Raw genomic sequence first — 16,515 nt, forward strand, 5'->3', positions numbered from 1 at the left:
TAAATAGTAAATAGTAAATCATCATATTAGTATACATAACTTACCATCAACTTGTAAATGTATGTGACTCTCACTAATTATATTCATTATGTTCATTACTCTCATTTCTCATCGATAATCTCAAATGGATTAATATTTATTTATGACAACTCTTTGTATTTCTCAATGTTATCCAATAATAAACAGTGACATTTCACACAATAATATATAAACTTAAACCAATTGAAAAAAAATGAGAAAATCTCTATGCTCTCTTTTCTCGTCTCTTTTTATTTATTTAATTTAACATTTATGTTTCTTGCTTGTTGTTATTGTACAACGTACTTTCTATTGTTGTGTTATTATTATTGATAATTTACTATGGCATGTTGCTTTATATACATTAATCTATCATGTTATATTTTAAAATATTCATTGGAATATTGAATTTGTGTGATAGTTATTTTTACTTTATGCACTTTTAGTCAATTTTATAATTAAAGATATAATATTTTTACTAGAAAGATATATGTAGTTTCTACCGAAACAATAATAAATTTTACGATACAAAATTTATATGAAGTATCTTGAAATAAACGTGCAACGCACGTTCCTAAATCTAGTTAATAGTAATAATCATCAATAGAAATTTAAGTATACTTACCATATAAACAGTAAATAATTATTAGTACCTCTAGGCCCCAATTAGGAATAGTATTGGATCTAAAAGCCTTAAATGACAGGAATGCCATCACCATTTTTGTTTTTAAAAAGTTAGGTCTACGCTATCGCAATATTATTCTATGAAAATTCAGTCACCGGGGAAGCAACATACCGAAGAAAGAGGAAGCAAGAAATAGGTATGACGAAATCCAGAATCTTATCTACTTGTTATAATTAAAAGAAATTCACCCAATTATTTTTCTGTTTACAAATCCTAATTGGAATAAGATACAATAAATTATTTTCTAATTTACTAACCCTAAATGAAATAGTTAAAATAAAATCATTTCTAATAACACGGGTAGTCTGGTGTTGGAGTACTTTACGAGAAAGAGTCAAAAGGATTAAGGTACAAGGGCAGCCAGTAGTCTGTTTTTGGAGTAATTTTACGAGAAAGAGTAAGGATTAACGTATAATGACAGTGGTAGTCTGGTGTTAAGAGTACATTTATGAGAAAGAGTTAAGGATTGATTATAAGGGTCGTAGGTAGTCTGGTGTTAGAGTACTTTTACGAGAAAGAGTGGAAGATTGATGGATAAGGGCAATAGATAATATGATGTTAGAGTACTTTTACGAGAAACAGTTAAGGATTAAGGTAGAAGGACAACAAGTAGTCCAATATTAGAGCACCTTTACGATATAGAGCCAATGACTAAGGTAGAAGGGCAAAATGTAGTATGGTGTTGGAGTGCTTTTACTAGAAAGAGTCAAAATGATTAAGGTAGAAGGTCAGTAGGTAGTCAAGTATTAGAGTACTTTTACTAGAAAGAGTCTAGGATTAAGGTAGTTGGACAATAGGTAGTCTAGTGTTGAGTATTTTTACGCGAAAGAGACAAGGATTTTAAGGTAAAAGGTAAGTGTTATTTTTAGTTTTGATTATTTGACAAACAAATGGATTTGATAAGGGGAAAGGGACAAATGGAAAAATACACTGCAACCTCTGCCACCTGTAGGTCTGCGGAAGTTGGTGTGCAATTCTCGTACAACGTGGCAGAGTTGTTGGCCAATAGCATGACTTCTAAGGTTGTGTCTACCATTTATAAGGTTCTTCTCAATAAACACAACCTCATCAACAGGGACCTGATAGAGCTGTTAGCGCTTTAGCCGTCGTAGGGTTTATATTTCTGTTCTTATCATTGTAGATCTGTTTCTGTGCTAAAAGGGAACTAAATGAGTGTCTCATTTCAGTGCAGAAGTCTAAATATATTAGAGTTTATTGGTTTAGTGGGCAACATAGTTGTTGCATAGTAAGAGTTGAAGTCTAAATCATCTACAGTTAGGTGGTTTAGTAGGCAATAGAATTATTGTTTAGTTCTTTCTTTTTGTAGTAGAGTTGCTACATTGAGGGGAATTTTTCTAGATTTAAATTCCTAGGTTGCAAGGGTTTAAAATCTGAATAATCGCTCCTTTTAGAGTTAAATGAAGTTGGGTTGAAATTCTGTGAGTACAAGTCGTGGTTTTCACCGCCCTTGAGCAAGGGGGTTTCCACATAAACTGTTGTGATGTTAACTTCATTGCTTGTACTTATTACTATTGTTCTTGTTGTGTCAAGGGACTTGGTCCATTGACAGATAGTTGACGCTTACATCTTACAACTGAAGTCAGTAGGTAGTCTGGTGTTGGAGTACCTTTACGATAAAGCGCCAAGAACTAATGGTAGAAGCGTAAAGGCTAGTATGATGTTGGAGTACTTTTACGTGAAAGAGTTAAAGATTAGTGTGGAAGAGCAATAGGTGGTCTGGTGTCGGAGTAATTTTACTAGCAACAGTGAATTAAGGTAGAAGAACAATAGGTAGTCTGCAGGGCCGTCTTTTTAACCCCTAGGCGACTAAAGTCATCGCTTTGGCCCCCTTATATTTTAGGTGCCCCATTTTAAAAAATAATTAATTTTATATGTTTTTTTTTAAAAAAATACATATACTATGAGTGTTATGATTTCTACCAAGGAAATTGCATATGAGAAGATAACAAACCCGAATTTCGTAAGAAACAATTTGATGAAAATATGAATAGGAAAATCACAAAGTCCCTTGAAGAAACTTTTAGAGATGATTGCTTTATATATGTAGAGTAGATCAAACTATATTTTCAATTCAAAATAGATTTGAACCAATTGAAGCATATCGAATAAAAATTGATTTCTTATTTAGTGGTAAAATATTGAGATTACTAAATGATGAGAATTTAGAAAATATTGTCTTAACCTTGAACTTTCTTTCACACGTAATAGTTATTCCGATATTAATGGTTTAGATTTATTTTTTGAATTAAAAGTGTTAAGGAAAATAATACAATTAGAAAATAATGATCTAATGAAAATACTCAATCAAATAAAAAGACTTGATTCTTTTCCAAGTACACATATTGCTTATAGAATAATTCTTTTCCAAATACACATATTGCTAATAGAATAACAGTTCTCGTGACTGTTGCCTTAGCCGAAAGAAGTTTTTTTCAAAATTAAAATTGATTAAATCTTCTTTAAGATTAGCAATGTCATAAGGTTTCGCTTTAGGCCCCCAATGTTGTTGAGTCGGCCCTAGTAGTCTGGTGTTGGAGTACTTTCACGAGAAAAAGTCAAAAGAATTAAGGTAGAACGATAGTTGGTAGTATGGTGTTGGAGTACTTTTACGAGAAAGAGTCAAGGATTGAGGTAGAAGAGCATTAGGTAGTTTGGTGTTGTAGTACTTTTACGAAAAAGAGTCAAAAGGATTAAGGTAGAAGGACAGTAGGTAGTCTGGTGTTGAAGTACTTTTACAAGAAAGAGTCGAAGATTAAGGTAGAAGGCTAGTAGATAGCTTGATGTTGGAGTACTTTTAAGCGGAGTTGGTCTCATCTTCTCCTTATATAGACATAGCCTTACCTATTTTTCAAATAGTATCTTATCCTATAATTTTATTACTACCTGTCATTTCATTTGCTTTGTTTATCTTGCTATTTTGCTGCGGTTATTTTCTTGTTTATCTTACTTTGGTTAATCTTACTTGAGTCTGGCTTTATCGGAAACAACCTATGTACCCCACAAAGATAAAAGTAAGGTCTGTGTATATCTTAACACTCTCTAGACCCCTCTTGTGCGATTAGACTGTGTAAGTTGTTGCATCTCTTACATAAGTAATAGTTTGAATTTCAGGGTACGACGACACTTTTCAAGAATGGAAAGCCAAAAAGACAGAGTGAAACTCGATGTTGGGGGAAAAAAGTTTGAAACTACGGCCACCACCTTAGCGAGTGGTGGGAGGACTTCATTTTTTGGAGCCATGTTTAACGACGATTGGAACCTGCATTCCGATGGGTCGATCACTGAACTTTTCATCGATAGAAATCCTGAGTATTTTGGTGTCCTTTTGGACTTACTCAGAACAGGGGAGCTATATATTCCTCGAAAGATCGATAAAAAGCACCTATACAGAGAGGCTCTGTATTATGGCATTGAGGATCATTTAAGGTTAGCTAAATGGGGCCCCTTTGACGGCAATAGGCTCCGGTTGGCTGAGTCTATAAAGGGCCCAACAAAAGCGAAGGCTGAAAAAATTCGGGCTAGCCCGAATAGCTGGTGCTGCGTGGTACGTGATAATATTGTCAGCGTGTACAATTGGATGCTAGAAGAGCAACCTACAATAACCACTTGTGATTATCGCAGGGTCAACGATGTTTGTTGGGTTAATTCAGATAACATTACGGTTAGTAGTTCTGACAAATACCTAGCTAGTGAAGGCATTGGGTTGTTCAGTGCATCTACAGGGGAATTGAAGTATAATTTTCAAGTTAAAGATGAAGATCAATTGAAGGATTACACTGCAGGTGCACTCGGTGTTGGCTCGGATTACAAGTTGTTCTCCAGTTGTACTGAGATCACCAACAAAAAGAACGGGATCGCTGTTTGGGACCAAATCACAGGTAAGCAGACAGATTTCTTGCAATACTTGCCATATAGCAAGGCTACCAAGCTTCAGTGGTTACAAGGTACCAATTGTTTGATGGCCGCTACTTGTCATTCGGAGTCAAAATGTTCCATCAACTTGTTTGATTTTAGGCAAAATACGGTGGCTTTGTCGTGGTCTGATGCTACGGATCAAAGAATGTATAAAGACGCGATAGCTATAGAGGAGAGAAATTCCATTTGTATAGTAGATTCACATGAGAATTTGGGCTTCATGGATTTGAGGAGTACTACAAGTAGTATAGAATGGAGGAGTACTACGAGGGACAACATATACAATCCTTATCCGAAACTGGCATTTCATGAGGGACAATTGCTCGCATCATTAGAGCATACAATTTTAGTTTATTGTGGTCCTGATTGGGTTCCAACATCACAGCTTCAACCGAGTCATGGTGGTTTGATTTGGGATTTGTCAATTGGCGGTGATCGTCTTTTTGCCCTTTACTGGAACATAGATATGTTTGATGTATGGGAAACCCCTCGTCCCTAGTATATGCATATGCAATTGGGTGAACGACTATTTAAGTTATCTCTTCTTCATTAGTACTTTGATTTTCTATGTAACTTTATTTGATTATGCAACAAAACGATAACTGATTGTGAATTATTGAAAACTTTTATCAACAACTCATCCCTAAGTTTTTTTATAGATATAGTGATTAAAAAAAGAAAAAGATTCAAGGTTATAGATACTTGTGTATCCATGATTTTCAACTATAAGGCCTTACTCATGTGATTTCTTCTTGACTACGTATAAATCCGCGTGGAAACAACCTCATGTAGAAATGCAGTATAAGATTGCATGGCGCTCAAATATCTATCATATCATCATATATTATTATAAGTGGGAAGGTTTTGAGTTCAAAGTTGGATTACTAAAATGCCCTTCACTTATTTATTAAATTAGAAAATGTCATTTACAAAATCTGAAAATTAAATAAATAATGATAGCAAAACAGTTTTTTTTTATCTTTAATTATTGATCCTTTGAGTTTCTGCAGTTAAACTCATTCCAACCGCACTTAATGCTACACACTAAATTCAATACTTAAGATTGAAGATAGATAGTCATAATCTCCTTGATTACAACCCAAAAACGTTTCAAGTCATATTTTCATAGTTATTGTTGATCAATGTTTATATGATTTTCTCCACCTTTCCATATTCTTTACATTACAAAACTCTATATAGGTATACAATAAGTTTTCTTTCTCTCATCTTCCATTCATTCTCATTCTGCTAGAGATTCTTTTTTTCCAGGTATATCTATCCTTTTTATATATGTATGTGTGGTTTAAGCCTCAATCTTAGTATGTTTAGCGATATAGTGTTTGATATGAAAACGGAATGATTATTTTTAAATTAGAACTATTTATCCCAATTTCTTAAATTAATCTTTTGGTTTATATAATTAATTTAAATCTTATGGAAACAAAGATCAAAAAATATTCGAAAATGAGAATAATGTTCGTCAATTTTTTTTATTTTCATTTAAAAAATACTATTGTATATTTTTTTTAAAAAAGAATGTAATTCATATAAGCACAAAAGAAAAAGATTCTTATATTTGTGATTTCAGCAATAACTAGAATTGCATTTATTTCTTCTTCATGTCTTTGCTATTTTCGTCAAAGACTTTTATATCTGTTTATTATTTTTTTCGAGTAGAAATTCATTGTAAACTACTTCAATAAATAAGTTGTTTGATCTGGAAAAATAATTAGCTATTCATAGACATATTCATACCATTAGAGATTAAATCATAACTAAAATTGTTAATTTCTGCATTTCTTATTCTATAATTGAACTTTATAAAGAAAAATTTAAAATAAAAATATTAAGGGACAAACGTGCAACGCACGTTTCAGATACTAGTCATATATTATTATAAGAGGGAAGCTACAAAGTGAAAAGTTAAATTACCATTTTACCCCTACACAAATTGAAAGGCTATAAAATATTTAATTAAACTCATCTAATATAATTAATTAAATATTTTTATCTTTAAATAAAGAAAATAATAATTTGTGTAAGAAAAAGTAAATATATAAATAAATAAATGCTAAGTATCATATTGACTACAATACAATGAATGTTTAATTCCAAGATTGATTCTTCATATTCTTGTATGTGTATTAGTACATATATTTAATAATTATAGTCATGAATAATTATAGTCAGCCGCTTCAACTTTAAACAATAACTATAAATTTAATTTTTTTAAAGAATAAAATATAAAGTGTCCTTTCACTTCTTCTATAAAGAAATTCAATGATATTTTAATGATCTTTTTATATTTTTGACTTTTGAATTTCTATATCTTGACTACAAATATCATTTTGTGCTTCACTAATTTTTCCATATGTAAATTGTTCCATGATATATGTTGTCTTAGTTTTTATGATAGCTAATTCTCTTCACTCCTTGTATCTTAATATTTGTTTGATAATTTTGTCATAGATTAATTAAGATCTGTTTAAATTTCTCTTCTATGTGTTCAAGTGGAATTTTTATTTTGTGTTTATATTAGAAATGAAGATGTTATACATTTGTTGATGTTCATTAATAATATATTTACTTTCACCTTTCATCCATGGAATGGGTTAATGACATATTCATGACAATCCTTTGAGTCTCTCAATTATATCCTATCGGAAGATATTCTGAATAATTAGAAGAGAATAAAGAAAGTTGTCATCTCTTACCTGTCTATATTTTTTTGTACTTTTTTCTTTCATATTGTTATTTTTAACTTCATTTTATAATATTTTTTGTTGATTTCTTTAGAGGTGTTCTTTTATTTACCATTAAAAAATCTCTATTTTCTTTTCCGAGTTAATTCCTATTTGATAAATAAATAACTACAAATAAAAAATTATTGTACACAATAAGACTTTCTTTGCATGGTTGATAATTGTTCTTGCTTTGGTGACCACAAATGTAAGTTGTATAGCTTTTAAAATTCTTAATTCCTGATTTACTATTTTATTTTATAAACTTTATAGTAAAAAATAGAGTTATTAATTCTATTAAAAGTGTGAAGCAACAAAGTTAAAGGTTGGATTACTAAAATAATCCTATAACTTTGTATAGAGTATAAAACTCTTTGAAAATATAAAATATGAAGAGTTTGAAGGGTTACTTAATAATTAAATACACTTAATTCAATATACCATGTTCATCCACTAAAAGTCTTTAGCTACTGGTGAAATATGTAAAGATGTTTGAGACTTTGATTCCCCTCATTCACTTTCTTTCATTTAATTCATTTTAATTCTAACATAAAGTTTAAGTTCAAATTGTCCAATTTAATTAATTATTTTTCTCTTAGTTAAGTTAAGACTCATCTTTACAAGAAAAAAATACATATATCTTTTAATACAAAAGAAATGCTTTGTTGATTTTCTTGTAAAGAAAATTTGAGATAGCTGCAATATGAGTATGCCTTCTAGCTTGCCTATTATTTCTTATATGTGTGAAAGTTCTTTATATATTTTTCTTAATTAATTGTTGTAATTTGTAACTATTTTTTTTTTGTTGATCTATTTTTATTCTATCAATAAATTACTAAATCAAAATGTACAACACACATTTAACAGATAATTATTTTTCTTTCACACTATTTGTGGTTTCTTCGTCTTTAATATCAAAGAGGTCATATAAATACATCGTTACAACAACTTCATGCAACTTAGCCTGGGACACACGTGCAACGCACGTGCCCGAAACTAGTATATTATTATAAGCATGAAGCTCAAAACTTAAAAGTTGGATTACTAAAATGCCCTTCACTTATTTATTAAATTAGAAAATGTCATTTACAAAATTTGAAAATTAAATAAATAATGATAGCAAAACAGTTTTTTTTTAATCTTTAATTATTGATCCTTTGAGTTTCTGCAGTTAAACTCATTCCAACCGAACTTAATGTTTTACACTAAATTCAATATTTAAGATTGAAGATAGATAGTCATAATCTCCTTGATTACAATTCAAAAACGTTTCATGTCATATTTTTCTTAGTTATTGTTGATCAATGTTTATATAATTTTCTCCACCTTTTCATATTCTTTACATTACAAAACTCTATATAGGTATACAATAAGTTTTCTTTCTCTCATTTTCCATTCATTCTCATTCTGCTAGAGATTCTTTTTTTCCAGGTATATCTATCCTTTTTATATATGTATGTGTGGTTTAAGCCTCAATCTTAGTATGTTTAGTGATATAGCGTTTGATATGAAAACGGAATGATTATTTTTAAATTCGAACTATTTATCCCAATTTTTTAAATTAATCTTTTGGTTCATATAATTAATTTTCATCTTATGGAAACAAAGATCAAAAGATATTCGAAAATGAAAATATGTTCGTCAATTTTTTTTATTTTCATTTAAAAAATACTATTGTATATTTTTTTAAAAAAAGAATGTAATTCATATAAGCACAAAAGAAAAAGATTCTTATATTTGTGATTTCAGCAATAACTAGAAATGCATTTATTTCTTCTTCATGTCTTTGCTATTTTCGTCAAAGAATTTTATTTTTTTTATTATTTTTTTCGAGTAGAAATTCATTGTAAACTACTTCAATAAATAAGTTGTTTGATCTGGAAAAATAATTAGCTATTCATAGACATATTCATACCATTAGAGATTAAATCATAACTAAAATTGTTAATTTCTGCATTTCTTATTATATAATTGAACTTTATAAAGAAATATTTAAAATAAATTAAAATATTATAAAGATATTTAACTATTTAAATTAAATATTAAATTATATTATTTTAATCAAAATGTTAATGACTTTTCCACGTCTTTAGAATAATTTTTAATTAAAATATCTAATTTAATTTATTTTCTTGAAATTATTTATAATATTATTTTTTTGTTTAATATTTATTTCGGGATTCAATGAATTTTGATTATCAAAGTTGAATTACTTTTTTGCCTTTTAATTAATAAAAATATTTAATAAATAAAAATAATATTTTAATTATCACTCAATTTACAACAACCTATATTCAATGTTTTGGAATTGCTAGCTTTTCATCTTCCTAAAATTGTCCTATATTCAATATTTTGATTTTGTTTCAACTTCCTGAAATTATGAAACATTAATGTGAAGTTTATGAATCTGTCAAGCCCTTAGTATAGTTTATCTTTTACTATATAATTATATATGCATTTATCCCATTAATTTAAATTTGTTATTTCTTTTAATTTTCATCCGTTAGAAAACTTTTCATGTACTCTATTAAGTTTTATCACATAACGTTTTTAAAAAATATATAGGATGCAGTTCCAATTGATTTGCACAGTAATTTTGATAAGTGTATTACTATTCAAATGAATATATATATATATATAAATGAGGATCATAGAGGAGGTGATGTGGCACCTTTCTATGACCTACATTCAATTTTTTCTTATTTTTCTTCTTTTACTTGATTTTTTTTCTTATTTTTTTCAATTATCTTTTTCTTATAAACTTATACCTCTTCAATTATATAAATTCTATCTTAAATTAGTATTAATAAATAACTCTCAAACCTTTCATATTCATAATCTCTTAAGCCTTTCATATTCATAACTTCTAATTATTTAATGTGAAAGGTTACATTAACACTATAAAATCACACTAAAATTGTGTGTTATTTTGTAGTCATCTTTGTTTAGAGAATTAGTGTAAGACATGTTACAATATTTGTAAGCTTTGAGGTGCATCATTTATTCAAATATTATTTCATATATTACTTTTAATTAGTAAGTAAGACTAATATGTCAGCATTTTTTTAATTTCTTTTAGATAAATTATTTTGTTTTGTTATCTTTGAGATTCATTTAATGACTAATAATGTATTTCTTATTATTTTTCTTGACTCTTGTGTATAGGATGAAATGATAAATTCAAGCGATGAAGATCAATATATATATATATATATTGATTATTTGTCAAAAATGATTATGTAGGAGAATTTATGATTAATTGTAATTTTTCCATATTCTTTATGAGATAAAATATTTTATTTTGTTAACTTTGAGATTCATTTTAGGACTAATAATTTATTTGTTATTATTTTTCTTGACTCTTGTAGATAGGATGAAATGAAAATATACAGAGATGGAGATTAATGATCTTTGAACTATATAGTAATTATTCTTTATTTTTTTAGGTCCTTAAGAAATAATGTATTATATTATTTCCTTTTGAATTATTTATGCTTTGTCAAAAATGATTATACGTGTTTAAATGTAATTTTCTCCTTATTCTTTATCTTTTTTTTCTTTTGGTAGACAATTTTTTAACTTATTTATTCAGATTTGTCGATTATAGGAGATATATCTATAATGAAAATGGTTAGACATTTTTGCATAATTTGAGTTTACAAGGAAAAATAATTTGATATGTCTAATATAATTACAACTCTTTCTTTGTTGAATCATACATTTAATATTATTTGTTTATGTTCATGAAGATAGAAATCCTGAGTTTTTAAAAGAAAAATATCTAATTTATTCTCTTTAGACCTCTATATGATTCTTAGATAATTTAATTATATTTGTTCAGGTAAATTCATCTCTCACTTTTTTATTGATAATATTAGTTTATTGTGTTTGTGGCGTATAATATTTTAAAACATAGAAGTAGAAAATGAGTAGATGAATATCGATATACTACTTAAAGAAATACGTCATATACTTTCATAGTCCGATAAAATAATTTTTATTAACAAAAATGATAGAACATAAGAATGTAAAGTTAATTTATGATTTTGAAAATACACATGATTTTATTAAAAATAAATTATTTATTAATATGTAAAATTGCAATTCTTAATTTTTATTTTTTTAAAAAAAAGATTTAAAAGTTGTTTATTAATAAGTCTTTATATTTTCATATTTGTTATTTTTCGGGAGTTGTAAAGTTATTTCATAATTGCGATTAATTTATAATTTTAAAAAAAAATGTAGTTGGTTTCCTACCTTTCTATTTACTTATAATAAAACATTTGTCTCAATAACTCTAATTTGTTTGTCTTTTCATTTCCTATAATTAATGTTCTTTATTAGTGTAATAATGTACAAATATTACTCTTATTATGTTACAAAAGTTCAAAGTCATATTATTAATCCACATAATTACTCTGACTTTTTATTCTTAGGAATTTATTATATTAAATGTAATATTTATTTAAAATGTGAAATATACTTTTTAATATTTTGTGTTCAAACCAAACAAATTAAAAGAAATAGGAATTTGTATGTGTCATTTTCTTGAAAATTTTTTGCATAATTAATTCTCTCTTTTGTTCTTTTTATGTTATTTTAGATTTTACATTTTTTTTTCAATATAAGTTGTCCCAAAATTGATTGGATATCTAAACCTAAGTATAATAATAATAATAATAATAATAATAATAATAATAATAATAATAATAATAATAATAATAATAATAATAATAATAATAATAAGAGAAAATGGTTAAATGTCCCCCTAATCTATTACCGAATTTTCAACTACACATTTAAACTTTACGGGGGGTCCTATCACCCTCCGAACTTTTTAAAATCGAAATTATTGTATCCCTAAAAAGCCACAACCACATTTATGTTGATGGGTGAAACTCACGCGTTTTGATACGTGGAAATTCCATTTTTAAAAAAAAGTTCTTCTATTTTTTCATTATTCTTTACTCTTTTTCTATTTTTTCACCATTCTCCAAACCCAAAAATATTTTCACCATTTTCTCCATTACTATAAAAATCAAAAGTCTACCATTCACTACAATCTTGAAAAGGAGAAGGTGGACAGTGATTTTGATTTTTATTTTGTCATTTCATCCACTACTTGATTGGTGTTAATATCATTTTCATGAATCCATATGTCAAATTTCTCAAATTAGAGTTAATGAATAACAATGAGGAATGTTTAATGTGGGTTTCATCGAAAATGTAAAATTCTTCGTAGGTTTGGATTAAATTACAAATTTGGAGCTACGAAGAACCAAAAAAAGAATTTGCCAACCGAATTAACTTTGTGGGTTGACCATGTACAAAGATGATTAACAACTCAAATAATATCGATAAAGAGTTGATTTTCAAAAATTCTTAATTCCATACACAAATTAGAATCAAGAGAAATGCGAAAATTCTATGGTATATCCGGTGAAGATAGCACTGACAACAATAACGTAAAAATGACGGGAGATGGACAGATCTAGTTATATCATACAATTGAAAACTTGAGATTCTTATAGCCGATTGCATATTTGAGGCAACAATGTCAAAGAACCATTTCGTGGTAGTTTACCTATCAGGTGATGTTGATTAATTAGTTAAAATTGTTGTGTCTTTATTTTGTTATTTTTTAATTTATCTTACACTTTAATATATGTAAGTGCATGTATTACTATAGAAAAAAAATGTTATATATGACATTATATACTTGAGGTTTAATAAAAAATTTGAAGTAATTAGTTTAATGTGGTGTTGCAATGCATGAAAAATACTGATTTTAATAGTTTGTCATGTTACATTCGATATATATATATATATATATATATATATATACTATTTTACTAAATATTTATGTTAAATTCAAAAAAGAAATGACTCAGAAGTTTAAATCAGACAAAAAGTAATCTTCCTTTTAAATTCATCATATTATTTTCTTTAAAAAAATTACTTAACGTGAAATATACGTACGTTGCACGTATTCGAGAACTAGTAGTTATAAAAGTATGTCACTAAGGATAAAGTAAGAAATTTAATTTAAATTTAATTGTTTGAAAAATTGACGTTATTTTTTGAAACATACTTAAGATATAAGATGGAATGATAGAGAAATATTAAATAAAAAGGACAGTTAGAGTTTAATTTTTTGGAGCTTCCATATAAAGCTTATAACACTTCTTCTGAATTTGGCGGATGATTGACAGACTCTTCGTGCTACCACTTAGTAAAGTCTTTCACCATTTTTTGTGCACTGCGGGTATGAACCTCAATGGTTGCCCCAAAAATCGGGTATATCATTTCGGTAAATGTATAGCCTTTAGCTCTTACTTTGATATCAAAGATTTGAGACATTCCTAACATTTGAAAAGATGGGGATAATAAATTATGGAAAAACTAAACAGACACTAAAAAACTCTTTGTATGCTTTCTTTGGGAATTGATAGACTGGCAACTGATGCCTTTTGAAGGTCTTTATATACCATACATTTTAGGCACAATTTCAACTTCATTTTAGTATTTGTTGGGTACTTTTGAACGATGGGAACTCCGAATGGTAGGGTGAAACTCAATGTTGGTGGCAGAATCTTCGAAACTACAGCCACAACCTTAGAGTTTGCTGGCGAAAATTCATTCTTTCGAGCCATGTTAGATGATAATTGGAATTCAGCAATCACTGAACACTTCATTGATAGAAATCCCGACTGTTTCGGTGTTCTTTTGGACTTACTCAGAACAGGAGATCTTTATATTCCTCCAAAGATCGACAAAAAGCTCCTATACAAAGAGGCAGAATATTATGGTATTCTGGATCAAGTTTGGTCAGCTGAGTGTGCTAAGTTTGATGGCAATAGGCCTCGGTTGGCACGTTCCTTAACGGGCTGGTCAGTAAGGGATGGTAAAATCTCTCGGGCTATTCATGCTAGCCCGACTGGGTGGTGCTGTGTGGCTCATGGTAGTATGGCTCACGTATACGACTGGATGCTAGAAGAACGCCCTACAATCAATCTTGATTACCATAAGGTGAACGATGTTCATTGGGTTGATTCCAATAATATTGTGGTTAGCTCTAATGAAAAGCTAGATAATGGAGGCATGGGGTTATTCAATGCTTCAACAGGGGAATTGAGTTATAAATTTCAAGTTACAGATGTATTAAAAGGTTATAGAGCAGGTGCACTCGGTTTTAACTCGGATAACAAGTTGTTCTCTAGTTGTAACAACGCTAACAATGGGCATGGAATCGGTGTTTGGGACCAAGTGACAGGTAAGCAGATAAATTTCCTCAACAGGTCACCATACCGTCGTCAGAGTTATGCTAGCAGGTTGCAATGGCTACATGATACCAATTGTATGATGATTGCTAGTTTCAATCCAAGGAATGACATTAGCTTGTATGATGTTAGGAATGACAAGGTGGTTTGGTCTTGGTCTGGTGTCTACGCGCCTAACAGTTATGACGTTCAGGATGAGAAAATTTTTAGAGATGCGACAGCAATAGAGGAGAGTAATTCAATTTGTATAGTAGATTGGAACGAGTGTCTCGGTTTCATGGATTTGAGGGGTGATGGAACAATAAATTGGAGAAATTCTATCAAGGATGTTAACCCTTTTTCTAACTGGGAGTATAGAAGTAACAATTGTTATCCCAAACTGGCATTTCACGAGGGGCAATTGTTTTCATCATTGAACGATACCATTACCGTTTATTCTGGTTCTGATTTGGTTCCAACATCGCAGTTTCTGCAGAGCCACGGTGGTCCAATTTGTGATTTTTCAATTGCTGGTGACCGCCTTTTTGCTCTTCATAGAAACGAAGATGTTCTTGATGTATGGGAAACCCCTCGCGGATTAACTATATCCTAGTTTGGTTTTGATTTTGTTCTTTATTCCCTATTTTCAGTAGGTTACTAGAGCTGGTGGATCAAAGAAAGTACCTTCTTTTTTTTTCAAATGACGAAAATGCAGTTCTATATGTTAAGTTTTTTATCGTTAATCTTCTCAAGATCCTTCGAATAAAGTAAATTGCAAGTTTCTTTTAAAACAGATATATCCAAACAGCTTTTTTAGATCTCTGGTGCATCAAAGGTTACTTATTTATGTAGCATTTCCATTTTACTCTATGCGTAAAATAGAGAGGATTTGCTTCTCGCGACGACTATTAACTAAACCTTGTTGTAACAAATTGACATTTCATGAGGGGCAACTGTTTTCATCAATGGATGATAGAACTTCAGTTTATTGTGGTTCTGATTGGGTCGTAATAACATCAGAGCTACTGAAAACAAATCCCAATCTATTCGAATCAGTAAGTCGAACAAACAAAGGCTGACTCATGAAAATTAATAGGCTGACTCATGGAGATACTAAATAGACACCAAAACTCTTTGTATGCCAAATGCAACTCTCTTTGGTGAGTCGTTATATATACACACACACTACTTTTTCAGCACAATTTAAGTTCATTTCAGCATTTTTTTGATACTTCTGAATGATGGGATTTCCAAGAGACAGGGTGAAATTCAATGTTGGTGGCAAAATCTTTGAAACTACGGCCACAACCTTAGCAGTAGATATTTAAAAATATGTGCATACCAATTATTTTAAAGAATATTACAAGCGGTTAACCTTCCACGGTGACATTATTTGTTTTATACTTCTATACTTTTATTAGGACATCACATAGTATAACAGATTAATTCGCTTCATCTTTAATTAGAATGTTCAAATTCAAATCAAAAATCTTGTGGCACATCATTATCCTACAATTTAATTTTAAATTGTACATAAATATACGACTTTCAAAATTATTACAGTGCTTCCATAATGTTCTATTAATGTATTATGGAGTTCTAAATGATTAATTTTGTATATATTTTTTATGTGTAGCTAAAACTTAATTAAATCAACAATTTCATCTTGTATTCAGTTATTTCGTGTGTACTAGTTTACTTCCCTGATTTCATTTTGAACTATTGCAAAAAGTATTTTCATGCTCATTAAAAAGTGTAGTTCAATAATTTTATCACTATAATATAAAAGTAGATTGTTTGAATTATCATATATTTGTGATTTTTCATAGTGAAAAATAATTATAATTTTAAATTAAGTATTTAAAGTGACAATTTT

At 29.0% G+C, this 16,515-nt stretch overlaps 2 protein-coding genes across 2 annotated transcripts; both read left to right on the plus strand.

Moving 5' to 3' along the window:
• The first annotated feature begins 3,857 nt into the window (after positions 1–3,857).
• Positions 3,858–5,138, plus strand: LOC107005937 (BTB/POZ domain-containing protein At2g24240-like). Its single transcript, XM_015204581.1, has one exon. It carries the CDS (start codon positions 3,858–3,860, stop codon positions 5,136–5,138), a length of 1,281 nt encoding a protein of 426 aa, XP_015060067.1.
• Positions 5,139–13,926: 8,788 nt separating this feature from the next.
• On the plus strand, positions 13,927–15,252 carry LOC107005938 (BTB/POZ domain-containing protein At4g30940-like). The gene has a single exon (XM_015204582.1). It carries the CDS (start codon positions 13,927–13,929, stop codon positions 15,250–15,252), a length of 1,326 nt encoding a protein of 441 aa, XP_015060068.1.
• The last annotated feature ends 1,263 nt before the right edge of the window (positions 15,253–16,515 follow it).

Source organism: Solanum pennellii, chromosome 12 (genome assembly GCF_001406875.1).
Source record: "Solanum pennellii chromosome 12, SPENNV200".
In the NCBI taxonomy this organism is placed as follows: domain Eukaryota; kingdom Viridiplantae; phylum Streptophyta; class Magnoliopsida; order Solanales; family Solanaceae; genus Solanum; species Solanum pennellii.

Bases quoted from the DNA above. Each gene is read 5' to 3' on its own strand.
- LOC107005937 (XM_015204581.1), top strand. From the start codon at position 3,858: ATGGAAAGCCAAAAAGACAGAGTGAAACTCGATGTTGGGGGAAAAAAG.
- LOC107005938 (XM_015204582.1), top strand. From the start codon at position 13,927: ATGGGAACTCCGAATGGTAGGGTGAAACTCAATGTTGGTGGCAGAATC.